General features: G+C 42.9%; 1 protein-coding gene across 2 annotated transcripts in view; it reads right to left on the reverse strand.

Annotated features, from left to right (window-relative positions):
- Positions 1-645: 645 nt before the first annotated feature.
- Positions 646-22,498, reverse strand: part of lrrc4b (leucine rich repeat containing 4B) — a 44,460-nt gene continuing 22,607 nt past the window's right edge. Inside the window, exons 2-4 of one of the 2 annotated variants that reach the window (XR_909112.3) lie at positions 19,197-19,706; positions 7,747-11,333; positions 646-7,247 (exon numbers count right to left, since the gene is read on the reverse strand). Coding sequence is in view for 1 of the 2 variants with exons in the window: in XM_004071226.4 (XP_004071274.1) it covers positions 9,390-11,333; positions 19,197-19,442 (2,190 nt within the window). In the remaining variant the exon portion in view is untranslated. Of the gene's footprint in view, positions 11,334-19,196; positions 19,707-22,498 lie in introns of both variants that reach the window. The other variant, XM_004071226.4, reaches the window with a different exon arrangement.

Here is a 22,498-nt window from a genome sequence, read left to right on the forward strand (position 1 = left end):
CCCACACGTTAAGGGAGCCCTTAAGCTTATGAACACATTTTTTGGAGATGCATTGAACATGGAATGACACGCATCATAAGAGGCAGCAGACACTAATTTAACATGCGTTGAAAGAAGAAGCAACAGATGCAAATTTGATGCCCAAATCGTGTCTGGTGTAATAGCAGCTTTACACTTGGCTTGGTGGATTTGTTCAGAAGTGTTGCACTTTTTCCTCAAAGTGAAATTTATATATGTTTTTTTTTTTTTGTGGCTCCTGCAACTTAAACTCTGGTGTGACTTATTCTCCAAAAATTACAGTAATTGAAGGGAACTTGTGTTCAGATTAAGGGGAGTTTGCTTACTGCTCACGCCCACACACATTTGCACACGTGTGAGCAGATCATTCTAACTCTGAGTCAGAAGCATCCTGAAACTGACCTCTCTGTAAAACTCCTGAGAGCAAAGAGTTCACCCGGGGCAAAACAGCATCACGCAACAACACATGCAGACATGGCAGCGCCAAGACACAAGCGCAGACGCAGTGCGCAGACGCAGTGCGCAGACCTAGCGCGCAGAGTGCAGATACAGGTCAACACTGAAAAGTGTCATTTTTTTGCTGATGAGACACGTTTTCCTGTCAAAAATAAGCAACACAATCTCACCTTGAAAATTGTGAAAAACGTTATTTTTATTTCATAAATTTCTCAGTATGGCACATAAACAGAGATTTAATGTTCTGAAAATAGTTTTGGCACAGAACCTTGAAGCAGAACAAGTCCTCCTTCCTCCAAACACACAAGCAGACACACGCCCCCCATGACATGTTCCTCCGGTGTTAATATGCACACACCTGTGGTTATAACAAGGTTAAAACACAGTCTTAAGAAACAATCACAAAAAAACAACCACAGTCAATATTGCAGAAGAAAAGCCGAAGCGAAACAAAGAAGCAGATGGAGGCCATGTTTAATTGAACAGAGGGAAGGAAATATCAGAGGCCTTGGTTTGTTGTGAGTTTGTTTATCATTTTCCTGAGAGACGGTCGCAGTTGCGAGGAAGGGGGGGGGGGGGGCAACACGAGCATGTGATGGTGTTTGGGTAGATGAGACTTAAAAGTTGACATCAAGCTGCAGGGGGGTGAAAAATGGCAGAAGGAGGTGGCGGGAGGGTTAAACAGTAAGCATGAGGTAGATAGAGAACAGCGGAGGAGGGGAACAGAAGGAAGATGAGAGCCACAGGAGGAGAAGAAGGGGGATAATGCAAGCGTATGCCTGTGAGCAAGTGAGCATAAGAAAACGCCTGTGAGTGACTCAGAGCCGGTGGGGGAGGCCATGATTGAGGCTTTGGCTGCATTTTTGGGGTAGAGGGTGAGAAAAAGGCAGAGGAGCGAGGGTAGTCAGCCGTGCTCCTCCTCTGCCTCCCCTGGGTCGGGGACAGAGAGAAGTCATTTCCCCTCTGGCACTGGGTGACATATAAGCACCACAGCGGCCCTTCCTCCTTCATGTCTTCATACCGGCCACACACGAACACGCATACTGTGCTCATGGAGCCCACTTTATACAAACTCATGCAAATATTGAACGAATGCTTGAAGAGCACCCAGAGTTCAGGCTTCTTTGTGTGCATGACATGCAAACTGCAAATCTATCAGGATATGGACTGACAGGGAACCTCTCAGTTATATCTTATTCCTTCTGTCATTTCAGTCTCTTTTCACTCCATGTCTCCGTTTGCTTTCTGCCTTTCCGCCTGCTCTGTCCTCCCTTGTCACTCCATTTCCTCTGAGCTCACAATCTGGGGAGGCCCGAGGCAACAGAAGCTGTAGCGTGGTAAGCGGGCCCACAAAAACACAGCAGCTCGGGCGCGATGGAGACGGCTGCTGCGCCTGCCAAGTGTCGCTCGTGGCGATCCAAGAGCACGTCGGGTAGGAATGCACGCTGCTGTACTGCATGTGGACGGCATGAGAGTCGAGAACATGTGCAAAATGAGGCTCCTAAAGGCCGAACCAGAGGAATAAATCAACACCAATGAGAAGAGATGAACTCACTGACATGTGGAGGTGGAGACAAAAAAAGAGTAAAGAAAAATCAATGCGGACAGGAAGAGTTTATTTCATATTGATGACTGTTTACTACAGTTTCCTGCTTAATAATAAAAAGAAAAATCATCAAGAGGAGGCTCTGATTCAGAGCTCAGCTGGAGCGGCGTATCTGGGTCAGAGCTGGATCCTGCTCCAGTTTCACCTTTCTGAGACTAAACGGCTTCCGACCCGTGAACTCGAAGGCAAGCAGAGGTTTGACCTCGTGTCATCAGAGGTCAGTGCCACCAAAAGAGACGGATAAGGGATGGAAGGTGCCGTCATCAAACCACCAGCTTGTAAACAGTACGTATTCAGCTGTCACTATCTCTTCCCTTTCCTTCACGAGGTTCTTCAAAAAGACCCAAATTTACACTTCAAAGCACTGAGAGGTATAGCCTTTTCCCAGAATCTAAGAACATCAAACATAGCTGAGTATGAACACTATCCTGAGCCATAAACAGCATGGATGGATAGTGGGAGTGTGGAAACTTAAGTCCTCTGAGAGGTGCACAGCTGCTGGGTCAGCAGTCCTTTTAATAGTTGAGGCTGCTTCAGAACAAGTCCCAGAGTCCACACACATCATCACACTGAAAAGGAAGCCTGCTGCAGCTCCCAGGCATGAGTTTGCTGCAGAAGTGTGTTTCCAAATCCCAACACGAGCTGCAACATCCCAGATTGTTTTTGTGAAGTAAATCCGTATTTGAAAGAGCAATATGGTTGCTGTCGGCTGAAAAGCTCGCACGGCCCCAAATGTCAGCTTTTCAGGATACGAGGAAAAAAGGAAAAGCCTCTTTTGAACTTGTCACACAAACATTTTTTTTGTTGTTTTTTTACCCCATGGCGCTTTAAACGGGTCCCAGCAGTTCAAAGGGCTGCAGAGCAAAAGTTAGAAAGGCTGGAGATTTGAGATTTTTACACGACGACAATAATATTCTCCTTTATAAAGCATTCACGAAAGGCTAAGTGATAAGCAGCGCTCTCGCATCGTTAAGCTGTATTTTACAATTTCATGGGCTGTAAGCGTGTCTGTTACAGCTTTACCGGATTTTTGTTTGTCTTGCTCTGAGCTCCAGTTCAGACACCCTTTGACTAGACCCATGGCTGAGTGACAAGAGGAGATGTTCATCCGAGACGAAGCCACTCCTCCCCGTTACGTCACACAGACAGTACTTACTCTGAGCCCACCAGGCGCCCACAGTGGGCATCTTGTGATCAGAGACCCGGTATCCAGAGCAACAGGGACATAAGGCATGTGCTAATGTCCCAGCCATTCTCAAATTAAGGACACCTTCACAGGATATAAAGCACGCACAGAGCGCCATGGCAGCCGGCGAGAGGGTTGCATTAACCTCCACTGCACTCAGCTGCAAAGTGTTGAAAAAGGCTCCTCCTCAATCAATAAATCACTCAGTCATTCAGTTTCAGCGAGTCTGTGTGTGTGCAGGCATGTGGCTCTAACTTGTACTTGAGTGTGTGGTCAGGTTTGATAAGTGGCTCCAGGGCAGGGTTTTCAATTTCACAGTGATGACACAGAAAAATGTCTGCACACATCTGACAAAACTTCTTCATTTTCCCATAATGTGACTGAACAGAATGACCGGGGCACCAAAAAAAAAAAAAAAAAAAGGCATTGTCATTAAGTCAGTTGAGGGTGATAAAACCAGCCTATGACTGCCAGCATCCAATGGCAGAGGCACTGCGAAGCCTGGCGAGCTGCTGCTGCTGCTGCTGCTGGCTGGGGAGGGGCAGATGATGACACAGTGGCACACAAACCCGCGCTGCATTTAACAGAATCATAGAAGCTGTCATGTAAGAAGACAAGCTGCAGCATTTGGCCAGATAGCTACAATGGCCGTGTGAAAAATAATAGCAATAACCACGCTTATAAATTAAAACCCAGTTTGATGCTTGTGGCCTCTGCAATATGGAGAAAATTAGCCCTGCTGCCTTTGCACATGCATCATTGACACCATATGTATCAATAATGCATTAAGCCCAGCTATCGCTTCACTGCTATTTTTAAATGGAGGGGGGGAATTATGCAGTGTGGAGCTTGCAAAGAGCTTGTAATGCAGGGGTTTACAAGTGTGTAGTACAGCCCTCGGGGGCTGGCACAAACACAGCCGTGGTTTCAACACTGCTGGTCACAAGGTGAACAAAACAGAACCTGGAATGTTCTCATCATTGAAATCACACAGCGGCCCCAGACGGTTTCGTGTGCATCGTTATGACTAAAAGTCACGTCTCCGTCAAGGTGATTAACCTTAAATACAGCTACTGAAAAAGCGCATTAAAAATCACTTAAGCTTCACCAACAGGTGCTGCTCTCCCATACAAATGGGCTCCAGCAAAACAATGAAAAAAAAGAAAGCTGGAAGCAGCATTGAACGCCCTCGCCTCGGCCCGTAATCACCCTTGGCTGAGCCTCCTGCAGATTGCGTAGAGCAGTTTCTATGAGGACAGAAAAGAATGGCTGAAGTTTTGATTTAAAGTGAGCCTGACAGGCTCATAGCAACCATCCTTTTCATGCGCAAGGAAAGAAAATATGATTTTTTTTGTTTTTGTTTCTTTTAAAAACAAATTTCCTAATTTTTCTTAAGGAAGTGTTGTTGGCATCCATGCCCACATTGTTACCATGACAACTGTGACAACAAGCCTTGTTTCACACTGTTCTTTTTGTCAATGTAATTAAGTACATGTGAGAAATGAGGAACGTTCCAAAGGTGAAGAACTTTTGCAGTAAGTTTAAAGGCCCACTCTGATGAAAATTGTGTTTTTAACATTATCTTGTGGCATTTATGAAGAAAACTAAGCTTAAAATTGCATTTCTGAGCATTTCTTTATTCAAATTGTTTATGAATCCAGTGCAGACGAACAAATACAGCTAGAAAAAGCTTGGAGGTGTGATGTAGAAGCTACTATGGCAAGGCACAAGCTCCCTGCTCCACTCCATTCTGATTAATCTACTTGTAGACAATTAGATTCATGAGTTGTTTTCCCCGTCTGAGCTAGAATCTATCTCCAAACTGTGCAGCTGCATAGTCCTATTGCTCATTTTTGTTGCACCGCTAATGTGAGGTTGGAGGTGTGAGGGTTGGTAAGCTAACGGTAGAGCATGTAAACAGATGGATGATGGAAAGTTAGGGAAGGCTCACTCCACCCTAAGAGTCCCGCTCACAACTCTGAGGAACTTTTCTAATGAACTCCCGCTGTTCTGCAGAAACTATGTCCTAGAAAACTACTTTTTTTTTTCTTTTTTTTTTTTAAATAGATCCAAACATGGTCAAATAATGTTTCATATACAATATAATATAATATAATATCATATAATATAATATAATATAATGAAATATAATATAATATTGTATTATATTATATAATAATAACTTAAAGCTCTAGTTATGAAGGGGACTAAACGATCGGCGCTGAATATTTGTCAGAAGATGTTTGTGTGTTTCAATGTAAGGTACCTTTGACAAGCTCCTAGCATTTTTGACTTTAGCTTCAGTAACCTGAACTCTGCCTGGTTGCCATGGTGAGGATGTTCTGGGCAGTCAAATACTTTATTTAAAGACATTTCGTACTGACGTCAACCTGGGATAAAAAATATAAGAGGGTCAGATTTTTGATTGTTTTTAAACACCAAAAGCCTTTTTGAAAACAGACTTTAGGATTCATTCTGATGATCAGGCAATAATAAACAGTCCAATTCAAAGTATTAACCTTGATCAAAGCCAAAACTACAGCTGTGTGCACTTGACCATTCGACCCTCTGCAAGCTGTGGCCGGGGGGGTTAAAAAAGGCCAGGGATGCTTTTCTGAGAGCAGAGGTCTGAGGAGTCCTTTTATGAATTGGTTTTACCCAAATACGGAGAGAAAGAGAGCAAAGAGGAGGGGATCTGCTTAAGTATATAAAAAAAGAAAATCCAGTTTTTACTTAAAGTGTCAGTGAGAGGATCATTAAAGCAGCCTGAAGCAGAAGGAGGCAGACAGAGCTGCTTTAAAGTGGGGATTTAAAATGGAGGTTTGACCGCCCCTCCTCCCTCTTAGCCTTCTTACACAACCACGCTCACAGAAGCCCACCTGAACCGTGCCGCATCAATAAACGTGTGACATCTTTCAAAATCTGCACGCGCACTACAACGGCCTGAAACGAACCACTATTTTGGGGGCTACTCCCTATGGGTGACTGGGTGGACCCCTTCCTGCACTGTAAACACAGCACTTCCATTAAATTGATGGGAGCTTGTTCACTGCTGTGACTCAGACACTGCAGCACGGTGACTGAGAGTCTCCAGCACCGCCACTGCTCGCTCTCACGCCAAAGCCTCAGTGACACGGCCTCTGCTTTGAGCCAGTTCACAGGAGCAACGGGGGCTACGCAATGCTTCATCAGGAGCTACAACAGGAGATGGGCCTGGTGCGACACAGCTTCATGACTAACCAAGGATAAACAGCTTTTGTAACAGTCTTTTGCTTTTCGGCTGGAGATGTACGATAAAAAGGAGACAAAAATCAATCACACAAGCATGCCCACGTGACACTTTCTCCTGTTTGCACACACAGAGGCAGCTGAATATGTAAATGAGTTGTGAGGAATATGTTCATGATGGGGTATGATTCGAAATCCTCAGGAGCATTGAAGTCTTTCGTAGTGGTCTTGGCAGAAAGTTAGTGTTCTGCCAGGGAAAAATGACCAAAATCCTCCGATAATTGAACGAATTTCTTTGCTCTCCAATAACGAGAAAACAGAGACCTATTTTTTTTTTTTTTTTACTGCCTGCGCTCGACTATTTAGCATTCAAAACCAGAATTAAACAGTTGTGATAAGAGCTGTCGCAGCAGCAACAGTTGCCAGGGAAACCTGATGGCAGGATGCTGGGGGTGGGGGCAGTGAAGACACGGGCACAACGCTCTGGCTGATTGGCCTCCACCGAAGGAACACTGGCCCTCTCGGTGAGATGCGGCGGCTCAGAGGAGCGAGGCTGACAGGGAGCAGAGTAGTGCCTCATGAGGCGCTGACGGTGACGCGGCTTGGCGCATTAGACCGACGCGTAGCCATGGTAACGGGGCATTGACACAGCGCAATCACGCTCTGAGTGTGGTGATGGTGATGACATTCACGGAAAAGTACACAGCGAGCACAAGTAAGCCTGTAAACCAGAGCAGGGCCTTTCCTGTCCCCCTGTGCAGAAAACAAAACAAAACAAACAGAACCATAAGAGGACCCACTGCTGACTAGTTCACATTCGCTACGTCTCATCTCAAGAGCAGCTACAAGGGATACAAACAGTGATACTACAAGTAAAGTTGATCAGAACGTGAAGAAATCAAAATAGCCACTGAATTTCACAGACTTCAATTGCCATTTTATGTGCCAGGTTATATATTTTGTTAATTTTTCAAAGTGACCTCTGCTAAAAGAACATCTCTCTTGATTATAACCAGTGTAATTAGCTAATTATAATAACAATAACAATATTACAATAAAGATAACACGTGATAAAAAAAATAACCAAACTAGATAAAAAACAAAAATGAAAACACATAGAATAGTTTTTTTTTTTTTAAAGGAGATCTATCGGGTTCTGTTTTTTTATTGTCTTTTTCATTAGAAAAATGTTTCACCCATCTCTGTATACAATACTGTATGCCGCTTTCCTCATGAAACAAGCTTCGCTTACCTTTCAAACTGCTTGTCTGTGGTCCATTTAGCTCTCTGCTGCCATAAAATCCAATCAAACACGGTAACACTGAGATACAGCTGTGAAATAATCCTCTGCAAAGGTGCAGTCTTCATCAAAAACTTCATGCCTTTCACGCCTGATAACACCAGGGTCCCTGACTGCTCCAGACATCACATGAGTTGGTGGAGACTGGACTTGAAGAAGCCATTTTTTGGAGGTTGTTTCTTTGTGTTGCAGGTGTCGACTCCATTGAGCGTGTCCCACGGCTTTAGGATCAGCTATCACTTTTCTTACACAAACAAACTCGTCTGGTACCTGTTGGCTCCCGAAGTAAGAATAATAGCATGTCTTCATCTATATTTTGAGTTGAAAACTGAATTCTGGAAGCCTGCAATTATAATGTTCAACCCGTTGATGGGCATTATTTGACCAAACCGCCCATCATATAATGTTGTTGATTATTAAAGGATAATCATGAAAAATGCTATGATCTTTATTACTCATACTACAGTGCCACCTGATACCAAACGAGAAGCTTCTTGTATTTTTGCAGGAGTGTAAGGACCCTCTGCTTCCAATGACCCTGTTCAGAGGGGAAACACCGTCTGTGGCTACAAAAAAAAAATCGAAGACCAAAATAAAAGCATTTTGCCAAGCTCACTAGATGCCACTTTCCACTTGTGTCCTTGCGAAGGGCAGTCAGGGTGGCTGTTTTATTCCAAGTTGAGAAAAGCTGTGAGCGGAAGAGCCACCAAAAAATCTCCCTGGAGTACTTTTTTTTTTCTTCCAATATATATTTTCATACATTGTACTTTTCAGTCAGAAGCTTGATAAAGATTCTTTATAATTTATTTATTTAAATGAAAATATATTTACGGTATATATAATATGTATGTCCAGTCTTTTTTTTAATCCTTTGACCTTTATTTTTATGCAGGAAGTTGCCTGTCCCGTGATAATCCCACTCTGCAGCCATCCTCCTTCAAAGCAGACAGCAGACAGTGTGAAAGGGGGAGAAAAAAAAAGCACAGCAAAAAAGCAAATCTGCCTCTGAAAAATACTATTTGTCGTTTTTATGTCCTGGGCAGATCCAGTGCTTTGTTCTAATTCTGGTTCACCTGGATTTGAATGCTTCCTGGAAACCTGGGTCCACAGCGCACACACAAATCAGTGTTTGTAATTCACTGCCTTTGCCAAACACTAATCTGACAACATGTTCAATGGCTAACACTTTGTCTACTTCCAAATATATACACTGAACGTGGCTGGAAATAATCAGAACAATCTGGACGGATCACTGCATATGTTTTTTTTCCACCACTGGCGTCTTTGTCAAGAAGGGTGACCTCTCTTCACTGACTAAAACAAGTCGCCCACATTCTGGTGTTTTTTGGCTAAAAGTTGGTTTTGTGTGGAAGCGTTAATAGGACTGTTGGACTGTCTTATTCTGTCTTCCTGTCTGCTTCTCTCGGTTCATAAACAGAAGTCACAAAACTGTGGTTTTCTGGAACATCATTAGAAAAATCTACAAGTACGAAAAGTGAGCGACAGCCAGCCTCTCACCCTCAGCTTTGCAGACGTTCTCTATATGTGCCTTTTTCCCTGTAGTCCGTTCCTCTTACTTCACGCCTCACTTTTATTTAGATCTGAGTCTCTTGCACATTTTCCTTTGAGCCACTCTTAAAAAGTAGTGGCTCGTTCTGGCCTTTACCCTTCAGGCCTTTCAGAGAACTGTGAAGGCCCAACTGGGAAAGGGGTACAGGTGAGGGCAGGGTGCAACTTGTGGGCGCTCCCCCACCACTAGCTGAAATCTGGGAGCAGGATAAGGTCTGTGATTGCGAGCACGGGTTGTTGTTGTTGTTAAGGCCCGCACCCGAACCCGTGCCAATGCCCAGGCCCATCATATTGTTGTTAAAGTGGTGGGTTTTGTAATAGTGGTTGAGGTGCTCCGATCGAGCCAGGTTGGGTATGTTGACTATCTCTGGATGGTGCAACCTGAGGCTCTGGCCCCCTCCTATTCCACTGCTTCCACCCTGCATCACTGTGGATCCTCCGGAGATGCCACTGCCCCGACCGCCGGCTCCAGGTCCCAGCTCATCCTCCACGTTGATGATCTCGATGGCCCGAGCTGGCCCATGATGTTTGTGTAGCTGATGCTGCTTCCTCAACTTGTAGAACACCACCAGCATCACTGCTGCCATAAAAGTAATAGCTACAAAGCAGCCAATAATGATCTTGGTGGTCTTCATCACATCATCCAGACCGGAGAAGCCCGGTTCAGTGATTGGCACAGTGAAGGTTGGTCGAGTGGCACGAGGGGAGGAAGAGGATCTGCCAGGAGGAAGGGAGGAATCTGTGGTGGGAACACCACTAAACCACAGTTCAGAGGACGTGGGACCAGGGTGACCCGGAAGGAAGGTCCCATTGATTGGAACCAGGTCATAACTGTTACCTCCTTCGCCCTCCGTCTCCACCGTAACCGTTGTAAAGTAGGTGTAGTTGACATTGGTATCAGCAGCAGTAACGTTGAGGACAGCGGTGGCCGTGGTGTTGCCGGCAGCGTTGGTAACCATGCAGGTGTACTGACCCGTGTCTCGCAGGGTAACATTTGTGAAGTTAAGAGTGCCATCATGCAGGACGGATATCCGTACCCTGTAGGACCCGTGCGTCATCAACGTGCCATTGGGGGTGATCCAGTTGACAGACGTTGTGGAAGTGCTTGTGCGACACTTCAGCTCAGCAGCCATTCCCTCTGTGACATTTAGGTCAGTGGGCGGCTCCACAATGACAGGTGCATAACAGGTAAAGTGGCTCTGGTCAAGCTCACCAATGTACTTGCCCTTTAAGATTGGGGGAGCATGACAGCGAGCACAGCAGGTGGTGTTACTTGGCACGGTCTCTTTCAACCACCAACTAAGCCAAAGCACATCACAGTTGCAGACCCAGGGGTTGTGGTTGAGATGGACTCTCTCCAGCTGGTGGAGCGGTGTGAAGAGATCATGTGGCAATGAGTGCAAGGAATTATGAGACAGGTTCAGCTCTTCCAGGTTCTTCAGGTCATCAAAGGCGTTACGTTCGATGACGGACACCTGTGAATGCATGAGCCACAACTTCCGAAGAGCCCCCAGACCCTGGAAGGAACCAGGACGGATGATCTCCAGCCGATTTCCTGACAACTCCAGCTCTTCCAGTCGCTCAAGCGCTGTCAGTTTGGGAATGTCCTTCAATCCACACATTCCGAGGTTCAAGTACCTTAGATTGACGAGGCCCACAAAGGCTGCATCTGAGATGAAATCCAACTTTTTAAGTTCGCCCAAATCCAACCGGCGCAGCGAGGGTACACGGTTGAAGGCGTAACCTGGGAGATCCTCAATGGGGTTGTTGCGCAACCATAGCTCTCGCAGTTTGCTGAGATACTCAAAAGCGTATGACGGCACCTGTGTGAGCCGGTTGTCAAAGAGTTCCAGTGTGTTGAGGTTGGGGAGGCCATTGAACGCTCCAACTTCAATCTGACGTATCTGATTCTTGGATAGTTGGAGGATTTCAAGATGCCTCAAGTGCTTGAAGGTGTCCGACTTTATAACCTGGAGGGACACAGAATAATAAAAGTTACTAAACATAAACAAATAAATGCAGTTTTACAGTTTTATAACTGCTTCAGAGCTTTCTTGTTGGTAAAAAGGTTTACTATAACATACTGGTTATTTTTTAAAAACTTGACATTTTTTCTCAAATTACAGAATTTACAGCAAAATACAACTTATGTTTTATAAAACTTATTTTAGGCCTTTCTTGGCCTCATACATGAATTTTTCTTACTAGAGGACAACCAACATTTTCTTTAGCTTTACTCCGTTGTTTACTTTTACATTGTACACTCACACACACACACATTAGAGTAATGGCAGTGCTGAACATAATTTATAACTATTTGTCAACAATCATTAGTTTTTTTTATGATTTTGTAGCAAAAATCCAACTAGAACCAGTTTGAACGTTTTGGATTTGATTCTGCAAAAAAAACAAAAAAACACAACTTCAAGCTAAAGATTCTGTTGAGGAAAGAAAACCCCCAAAGCAGACGTACTGAAAAACAAATAAACCTTAATCTCTGTTTTTACTGATGCCAGCAGAGTGCAACAGCACAAAGAATTCCCACCTGATCCCATGTACTGTACGTTATTTATTTTCAATGTAACGGCCTCACAACACCACGAGGAACCACTTCATGGATCCAAACAATCCAGACCGCTTAGGCTACCAAGGCGGTTATCTTTCAGAGGTGCAGCCAGATGTAAAAGTTAAGGTGACACAAAACTACAGAACATGTTACAGTTGGGGGTTGGATATCTCCTCTTCACTTGGAGACATTTAGCTTTAGTCCCCAAATGAAAAATGGTCAAACCTGTACGGGCCACACAGATGGCCCACTTGAAATACCAAAATTGTAAATTTCAATCAGTTCAATTCAATTTTATTTGTATTGTCCGAATTCACAACAAAAGTCATCTCAATGGGCTTCGTACCGGTAATAGTAAAGTGAACATACAATCAAAAGGATAATAGATGCATAGAATTCAATAGGAGAATGCTAAAATTTAACTTAACAGACTAAACTAAACTGGACATCCCTGCCCTTAGACCCCCCTTCGCGGTAAGGAAACTCCCAAAACAAAAACGGATTCCGGAAGAAACGAATAAACCTCAGGGGTGCCCACATGGAGGAAGGATCCTCCCCCAGGACGAACAGGCGATGTACCAGTAGACTGCTGTGTTAGATCGTTGAGTGAAAATTGACACAAGAAAACTTATACAATATGAAAAGGTAAATAAGGGTGAAGTAGGTGAGAAGCAGATACTGATTTTTTTATGTTTTCACCCCCCTAAACGGATTTGGGGGGAAGTCCGTTAGTGGGGGGGCATTAACGGGCTTTGCAAGGAGCCCAGTAGTGCTGTTCACGGGACAAGTACGTGTTTGACTGTTAAAAGGTTAGATATGAGACAATCACAGGTTTGTGTGGACATCCTACGATGTCGTACAAGCAATTACACAACAGCTACACACCCTTCGCAGGGGCTGGTACTCGCACTATACCAACAACTTGAGAGTGGCGTAAGGTCACTATACTACATACAGACTGGCCCACTGGCCAGAGGGCCCCGGGAAGACACACGCCGGAGAGACTACTGGGAACGCCACTGGGTCCCCCCCAGAGGAGCTGAAGGAAGTGGCCAGGGAGAGGGAAGTCTGGGAATCTTTGCTTAGACCGCTGCCCCTGCGACCCGGTCCCAGATGAGCAGAAGAAGATGGATGGATGGCATGCCACTTCCAGTCTACAATCCTCCACAGGCCAGACAGCCTAAAAACCTCTAGCACCCATAAAGATCCCCATCCCCCCACCCCTGATATATGTGCAGGCTTTTCTTATGTCTTTAGGACATAAAATCCTATGGAATCTTTTCTCGCTTTGTCTGTAGACGACTTTGGGACAGAACTTTTCACATCATCTAAATAAAACATTCTTTTAGCAAGCTTGTATTTCACTGTTGTTTTTGTGTGTTACTGCTTTGAAATCTCAAATTGATTTGTTTCCTAAAACGTGAAAAATAAATAAAGAAGTGGCTTTTGTTTTCTCTCTGGCTCTCTGCAGTGAGAGAGCCCCAGTTGACCTTTTTTATCTGGTTTCCTGTGAAGGCATGCCCAGGCCATCCGTTTGTCAGGCAGCCACCACAACACACTAACTTGACCTTTGTGACGTCCGTGTGCAAAAGGTCAGTCGTTACTCAGTGCTCACACAGCAAGAGTGTTATCATGGATGAACCTCACGAGCCTCAGCCAGAGGGGAGAATCACAAGTATCCAGTTTATCACTAATGAAACCTAAAAATATAACAGGGATTTACGTCAACAGACGCTGAATAGGTTTATTGCTGGCATTTCCTTTTTCAGTTGCTCGCAATGCATTATCACCTTAATCAATTTACAGAGAGGCTAACATCATTTTAACAAATCAAACTTGCTTCTTCCAGAAGACAAGCGTTATTGTCCTTCTCCCAGCGTGAAGTCATTTGTGCTGTAGCTTTTCTCCATGTTGATAAATAGAGGTGTTGTAGAAAAGCCCAAATCAATACCTTCTGCTGCAGAAGAACACAGTTCCCACCTTGGTTTAAAGATCACCATCAGATTTAGATGTGGCGGGGCAAATGAGTGTTGCAGTCCCACCTTGGAGAAACCGGGGTTAAAGAGCAGATACAAAAGTGACACCAAATCGGTCACATCTAGTTTATGGGTCAAAGCTGTTAAATTTGACTCTGTCACTGGATAAAATTTGTGTTTTAATTACACAGGCCGCCCACAGTCACACTTACAACCTCAACCCCACTGCATTTTTCCAAACTGAAACTCTTTTTCACGGCCGGTCGGACTCAGGAGCCAAACAGCCTCATTATAACAACTCGCTCAAAAGCACATAATCAGTACTGAACTATTTACATAAACTGCCAACATAAATCACAATGAAACCAAATCCACTCACTTTGTTTGAAACTGTGCGTCACTTTTCTTTCCTGCCTTTTCCAAACGAACAACCAGAAGACATAATTCTAAGCGTCGTGGGCGCCACGGGCCCCGGACGCCACTAACGAGCATTTAGTGTAGTCCAATTGGAGCTCATTTGGCGAGTTGTCAGGGGCGAGCCGTAAGTGAGCGCAACTAAAAGCCCCTCAAATCTCTGACTGTTGGAGACATGTGTGGCCAAAGCCCTCAGTGAGGCTCACGGAGCCTCCTGGAGGGAGGCCATCGCCACTTCTGTATGTAGAGCAGCAGTGGGGGTGATAGGCATAAAGTGGAGGGAGGGTGAGGGATGTTAAGAGGGGGTGGGAGCTGTCAAGGCTTTACTCTCAGGGTACTCAGTGGAGGAAAAAATAAGCCAGAGAATCTAGGATGCCTTCAGGTGTTAAAACATTTTTAGATTTTTAATCATTTCAAGTGGAGCTGCAGGATACAACAAACCGGATCGAAATTTGCAGGCTGAAAACCAAATGCAGCGAACGCTGCTGTTTCTTCTTTATTTTCTCCCCCTTCATGTTAGCAGCATCTCCCAGTACCTCACATCTTAAATCATGTGGTTTGATTCGCCATTTATGCTCCGTTAGCATCCCACACTTTAATAAGATGAGCTCTGTAAAGAATAGCCGCTTCCCTTATAATTTCAGCGCATTACAGACGAGGCGCTGGAAATTTTAACATTGTTTAGTAGCTTTTCATTACTGGAGATAAGATGTGGTGGAAATGAATTTAAACCCATAAAACAACAAAGCCCTGTCAGCAACAGGAGGATGGATGCAATTACATCAAATTCTATGAAGAGTGAAATCAACCCACTTTCTTTTACAAATTTAGAGTCTTGTAGTTTTTTTTTTATCAGCACTCGGTGGTTAAATGATCTTCCTTTGCAGCTGTGAAGCCACAAGCGCCGTCTAGGGACTCCAGATGAATTGGTAATGCATACAAAAGGCAGCGTGGTGTTGTGGAAATATGCCATGCTTTCAATTCATAAAATATTCGCTCAGTTCAGCAAAAGCCCCAGTGTCTTTTTCTGTCTTTAGAACTGCTTCTTGTCTTTTCTTTTCTTGGTAATAAAATTTCTTAGAAAAAAACAAAAACGTGATTTAAAAAAAGAATAGCAAAAACACTAAATAAATAAACCCCCCCAAAGATGTTGTAAACATGACCACTCGCAGCCATTTTTAAGGTGTGGGGTTAACATTCACGTCCTGCAGCAGTCCTGGACTGCAAGGACCAGATTGTTTTCACAATTCTTCTTTCTTTTTGCGCCTTTTTGTCACCGCCAGACTCAAAACTAACCAAATAACATCCAGTGAAAACAAAACTTTTGATACAGTGAACAATTTTTGTTGACCTTTCTCCTTGGGAAGAGCCCGTCATCTTGAATTTAATAAAAAGAACAATTAAGAACAACTACAAATTTAAACTCCTCCTAGAGATTTCAATCTATGGCCGCCTAACTCCTTGAGGATCATTGGGAAGCTACTTGGGAAAAAATGTTGGATTTAGTTGTAGATTTTAAAGGCTGTTAGCATGGCGAGCTCACCAAAGTGGCGTTCCCCTGTTGCTCGCACAATTTTACCGAAATATTGTGAAAACTACATGAATCGTTGGCTCAGGCTGAATGAAACAATAATACATACAACATACACATATTAGGAATGTGGGCATGGTTAACAAAAAACCTCTTCCAAACATTAAGTTTTGCAGATTTGACCCCCAGGGGATCAAAACGTGAAATGGAGATAAAAGCAACAGAAATGCCCCCATTTTGAACGACACAGATATTAAATACAGACAACAGATTTCTAATTGTTTCCTGTAGATGTCCTGAAAATGGTGAAAACTTAAAAGGTTTGTGTGTAAAACCTGTGCAAAAATCATTGACTGCATATAAGAACTGGACTAAGTGACCCCTCCGCCAACATTCCCAACAGGAAGTCCCTACTGGCTCCTACAAGCCAAAATCTCATAGAAAAGTAGGTAAGTCAGTAGACTAACTCATTTATTCCCAGCTATGAAAAAAATGCCACCTATATCTCTGCTTTCAATAAAATGCTAAATTACAGTAATTATGGAGTCGAAATTGTTTGATGCATATGCGCATCAAAAGGGATCAAATGGGTTATGTGTTGTCAATTTAATGTTAAACTAAAGTATAAAAGCTCTAAAAAATATTTTTTCCATCTTAGACCCACTTAAGAGCAGATAGATTTGTTTCTAAAGATAAGAAATGGTCTTAGTTTGGCCATTTTTCAGAGTATAAAATGTTGCTGACTAATTTTTCAGAGACGAGTCCAAAAAAACGAAAATGTCCTTTTAGTGCACTGCTGATTAGCTGGAATATACCAAATGTGATGATTTCAGTCACTTTTCAGCCAGCAGTTTGTGCTGCAAAAAGAACAAAAAGCTGCTGGTGAGGCGTCATCAGATGTGACAGGAAAGTCTCATCGATCCTACCGGCTTTGTGTGTGTAAGACTGAAATCAAACATGAGAACAACTTCAAACCAGCATCAAAGAATGAAGTTACAGACGCTTACTCTTGGACTATGACTTTCTGAGGAGGGCTGCCGCCAATGCACAGGTTTGTGGTGCACATCTGCACAGACAGACAGACAGCTTAAAGTGGAGTCAGCCGCCACAACCCTAAAATAGGGAAGGAAATGTCTCCACCAAAGACAGGGAACCTGGAGGCTTCACAGAAGCAATTGAAACCTGGTAATACCTGAGCAGTTTTTGTCAAGTCAACGAGACACTGAAGAGGAGAAAAGAAGTGACAAAATGTGTCAGACACTTCTGACAAACTGAGAAAGAAAGAGTTCAAACACTTTGCTGCACTTGAACTTCAGACAATACCTGAAAATGAGCTGCAAAACACACCAAGTTTTCGCCTAGTTTCTAGAGTGAATGTCTAAATTATTAGTAGTTTTTCAGAAAGATGCAACAACCTTTAGGCAATAAATCTGAAATTTCTTGAGTCATTTGATCCTGAAAACGTCTGTTTTGATCAATAATGAAACAAGCTTGTTTACTTCCACTAATATTTTTATACAGAAGTGTATACAAAGATTTTTATGACTAATATAAATTTTGAGACTGTGTATTCTTAAATGTGCAATTCTAGTCTTATTTTAAAATGATTTTGATCTAGAAATAAGGAATGTTGGACTGTTGTAGTGCTTAAAACTGTGTATGTTTGAGGGAAAAGTGTACGTATCTACTTTAAGAATACAAAACTCATTAAAAATAATCTTAGTTTGAAAAAAGTGACGAGAATCTTTTTCTTAAAGTAAGGGAGGATTTTTTTTTTGGGTGCTTCTTTCAATCCCATTTTTTAAATTGTGAGACATTTTTGACTTGTGTCAAAAATGAGGGCAGGGTGTTGCGTGCTCAAAACGTCCATAAAAGGTGGTTTTGTAGAGAAAATTTAAACCTGGTGTGGGTACCGGATCGACTCGGGCTGCCACATCTTCTCGGGGTCCTTCGACCAATGCTGACGTCACCCTACGGCAACACCAGTTGGACAAACTACTTAGCGATTTTACGTTTCCTTTTGTAAAGGAACAGAGCAAATATGTTCTGTTTATATTTTAAAGAAGAAACAATGGCAATATAAACTTATTTTTCCAATTTGAGCAAATGTATGACTGTATAAAAACAATATTTATTTATGGTGTGCAGTCTGGTTTAATTCTCCCAAATGTCAGTTTTCCTTTTTTTTTATCTCAGAAAAAACATTGTCATATTGATAACTATAATCAAAAGGAGCAGCCTACAGTCCAAAGCGTTAATCGAATTCCACACTATGGAATTACAGAACTTCATCAGATTGAACAGTTATGATTGCAAAGTTTATATTTCCTGTTTAAAACTTGTTGAAAGCATTAAAAAACTAATTACAAAAAACAGCACTTTTTCTGCTCAATTTTTATTTGTTCTTCATGTTTTATCAAAACAAACAAACAACCAAAATTTTTTTTTCCGATGTAATAGTCATCCATGTTTCTCACGAATAGCTGAAAATGATTATAGTATTATCATTCACCGTAAGTGTAACTGACCAATCACCATTGTATACGTCATCGTGCCAACTTACAGCCAATCAAATAGTGTAACGTCACCATTGGTCGAAGGACCCCGAAGGAAGATGTGGCAGCCCGAGTCGATCAGGTACCCACACCGGCAAACGAACCACCAGACTCTAGTTTAGGGTCCCCTTGTTGAGTTCACACAATTATATCTTTAATTGAAATCCATCACACTGTGGAGGGGCTTTTTAGTGCTTGTTTTGAGAGGGCAGCAAAAAAAGTCAAACGAAAGGAGCGAAAAAGCTGAGCAGAGAGGACGCCTTCACCTCCTCATTGAGTCATGTGACCTCGTGTGATGGTTAAGAGCTCTCACCTTAAATTCAATAAATACAGTGGATTGTGGATCAATAAAACACATGCGGGTAAAAAAAAAAAAAAAAGAAAACAGAAGCTCTGCGTGAGTCTGAGAAGTTGTTAAAAAACGAAGTTGCTTCGTTTTGTGAAGCTTTCTGCCTTCAGGGATTGTACATTGTACAGAGTTGATGAGTGCTTTTCGACAGGAACAGTTCTGGATATCAGTAAAAAAAAGAAAAAGGAAATAGGTATTTTATCATTGCATCCTGCAGAGACTTCCAGGTGTTTTAGCAGAACGAGGTAAACAGCAGCAATTAAATCAAGGAGCAAACGAGCTGCAGCGTCGAATCTCAATATTGACCTGATCTGTTCCCATTTTAAGGACATTTGAATTTGTTTTGTCAAAACCATGCACCCTGCATGAAGTGCATCACCTAAATCCACACAGAAACAACAGGATAGGACTTGATGAGTGACGTTCTCCCACCCGGACTCACCTGTATGGAGTTCTCCTGCAGGTTGAGGTATCGTGTGTTAACAGATATGCTCTCGGGGACCTGCTCCAGGTTTTGTCTGGTGCAGATGACTCGGCTGGCCTGGTTGGAACAGGTGCAGAGGGAGGGGCAGGAGGCGGCTCCTACGAGCTCCTGCCCAGGGAGGAGGAGGAGCCACAATAGCAGCTGGGCCAATAGAAAGAGGAAGGGGGAGGGGCTGGGAAGGCAGGTTAGCGTGGCGATGCGCATGGCAACTGGGACATGACCCTGCTCTTTAATCCGGAGGTACAGGTGAGGTGAATCCACTCTGGTGGGAGGAATTCTTTACTTTTAGTCCTGCTGTGCCAGTCTGCTCCTTCTAATTCCGCATCCCCGGAGAGGGTTTTGTCCTCCGTCGATCTGCGTCTCCTTCTCTTGTTTTTGAAGCCAAACTATGCAGATAAACAGATGCTATTCCTTTTTCTCCTGGAGTTGTCGGGGGATTTGAGTGAAGTGAGAGAAACCCAGGAGTAACTGTGAAGAACAAAAGCGAGAAAGACAAAGAGAGGAAGACAGAGAAAGCAGATATTAGAGACAGAACCCAGAAAGATTTTTTTTCTATTTTTTTTTTTTAACTTCACCAACACTGAAACAACAAACAAACGGTTAGACGTCTACAGTAGAGTCTATCATGGGAGGGATTGTCAAAAAAAATCTGTCAAAAGTGTTACGAAGTCTGAGTCACAGCTCGCATCAAATCCCGCCAAATCCCACTGCAGATATTTTGTAAGCAATCAAATCCACACAGGTAAAACTCTAGGAGGAGATAAAACTGACACAAGTGAACGTGCAATTTAAAGCAGGATATTAGGGATGTTTGCAGGATCTTATTGTACATAAACTAAATAAATGTTTGGTTTGTTTTCAGATCAGCTCAGAAGGTGCACAGTTGTATCAGCATACGCAAAAGATTATCCAAACAGGGAAACTCATTCTGTGACCATGTTTTAGGAATAAAAGAAACCTAAAGCCTTCAACAAGGCAGGATGATGATTCAACATGCTGTTCACATGCATTTCAACTTATAGCAACTAAAACAAAACAAAAAAAGCTCAAACAGAAACACAACAGAGGTCCTCAGGTCTTCACTGAGGCCAGTTTTTTGTTGGGGCTCAGATCGTTCACAGATCTTTAATAATTCTAATGCTAAACTCAATCAAACACACATTTATAGTTCAACTTTATTAAAGTACAAAACCCTCAGTTTGTAAACTTCCTGCTGGAGTTCACTTCTCCATCAAGAGATGAGTGAGAACAGAAAGGAGTAAATTTAAAAAAAAAATACTTCTGTCGTATCTAAAAAAAAAAAAAACAACACAAAACGACAGAACAGATCCTGAAAATAAGAAAGAAAAAAACCCACAAAGATTGGCTCTGTTTTGAAATTTCTTTGCTTCAATGAGATCAAATAAATTGTCATCTGTGACAGTTGATCAGTCTATGGTTCACCTTGAGCTATGAGAGCGACTCCCATGATCCTATGCAGGAAGAACTAGGAAGATCGTTTTCTTGTGTTTAATTTCAATTTTCTACTGTATTTCTCAGCATAAAACTCTGGATGGAAACTCCAAGCTGAAACTAGCAAGCAGGTTTGTAAACCTCACAGGTTTTTTGATTTCTTGTGTTTGCCGTCGTCTCAGAGTGAGTCTTCCTGACTTTAATAATGTCCTAATGTTCTGTGGTCTGTCAGGACGGCATTTGATGATCAAATATTCCTCTGTCTTGCTTTTGCAGAAACATTTGATTCATTAATACATTCTATCTTTGAACTGAGACTCTGCAAAGAACACTTTCTCTAAGTTGGCTAGAAAGCGAAAAGTTGATCAGAACTACAAAGTTGTGTTATGACGAAAGAAGGCAGAGAGAGAAATTATTATGTTAACAGTTTTAGGTTGTTAAAAAGCTATTTAAACTAGATGTGAATTTAAGATATGAAAACAAAATTGATGAAACTAAAAAAATGTTTTTTGCATGAAAGAATATCTAAAACCAGCTAAAAGTAAAGACGTGCAAATAAACCACGCAAAGAACACATAAATCTAAAACATGAACCGTGCGTGATTTGTTGCTTTGTTTTTATGCAATTCATTAGTGATTTATTACATCATTCTACTGTGATGTGTGCACTCTATACGCGATATAAAGTTATACATTGGTGAAAAGGTCGTGGAGAGCCACAAATTTGCCTATGCATCTTACAAAAACCACGCACAATTGCGTAACACTTTAGTAATAATTGCGTATAAACTACATAAAATACGTAAAGACTGTGTAACACAGCCTTAACATTTATCATTATTAACCGAAATAAGATGCCCCATTTAGACAACTGATTGTTGACACAAAGGTTTCTGTAGAGCAAAAGTGAAGACCTCAATTAATAAATTGTCTTTTTACAATCATAACAATAAAATCACTTTCGAATTACTTTTATCTGAATAAATACGATCAAAATAAAGTTTAATTAAACTACAAGATGTTTTAAAGAATTAAAATCTAAATACAACAAAACGTTTGAATAATTATTAAATAGATTTTTTTTTTTTTTTTACTTGAAAAACTTCGTCAGGCCTCGACGGGACCGAGGAGGCCAACCGGCCGAGGCAACCACTGATTGCCTCAGCGGAGACCCCGACCCGCTAGCCCCCCCGACCCGTACTAATAATGGGCCCCCCCTCCCCCCCAGAACGCCCCCCCCACAGGACAGGGCCGACAAGCCCCCCACCCCACCCCACCCCAGACCCCGCAGCCGAAGCGGGTGACACCCAGAGCGACAGGGGGCCCCGAGAGGGTTGTCCCGTCCCGCCCCAGAGCCAGGGAAGGGCCGATCCCAGCCCCAGGTGCAGATGGGCAGCCCATCCGGCGCCGCTGGGCCCCCCCCACCCGAGCAGGGCCCCCCGCCAACCCCCCCCCAGAAATAGATTTTTTTTAAAGAATGTCACAAAAATCTTACTTTTGAGAATCTATCATTGGACTTCTTCCTCTCAAGTCTGCTGCAGTTTTCTCTGCACTAATTACATCAAGGTGTAACAGTTAATATGACAATGATTTGTCAATGTGAACATGCTGCTCTGACCCCCTTTTAATTAACGTGATCCCATGTCCAGACTCGGAAAACAAAAAGCAACTAAACCCAGAAAGCAGCTGCGATGCTTCTCGCTGCGTGGCAACAGAACGGGGAGGGAGGGGGGGCACCAAAATGCTAATGTGAGTACTGCCTGGTATGCTCCGGGGGCTGGAGGATGGTGGCAAATGGTGCAGTCTAC

Source organism: Oryzias latipes, chromosome 8 (genome assembly GCF_002234675.1).
Source record: "Oryzias latipes chromosome 8, ASM223467v1".
Taxonomy (NCBI): Eukaryota; Metazoa; Chordata; class Actinopteri; order Beloniformes; family Adrianichthyidae; genus Oryzias; species Oryzias latipes.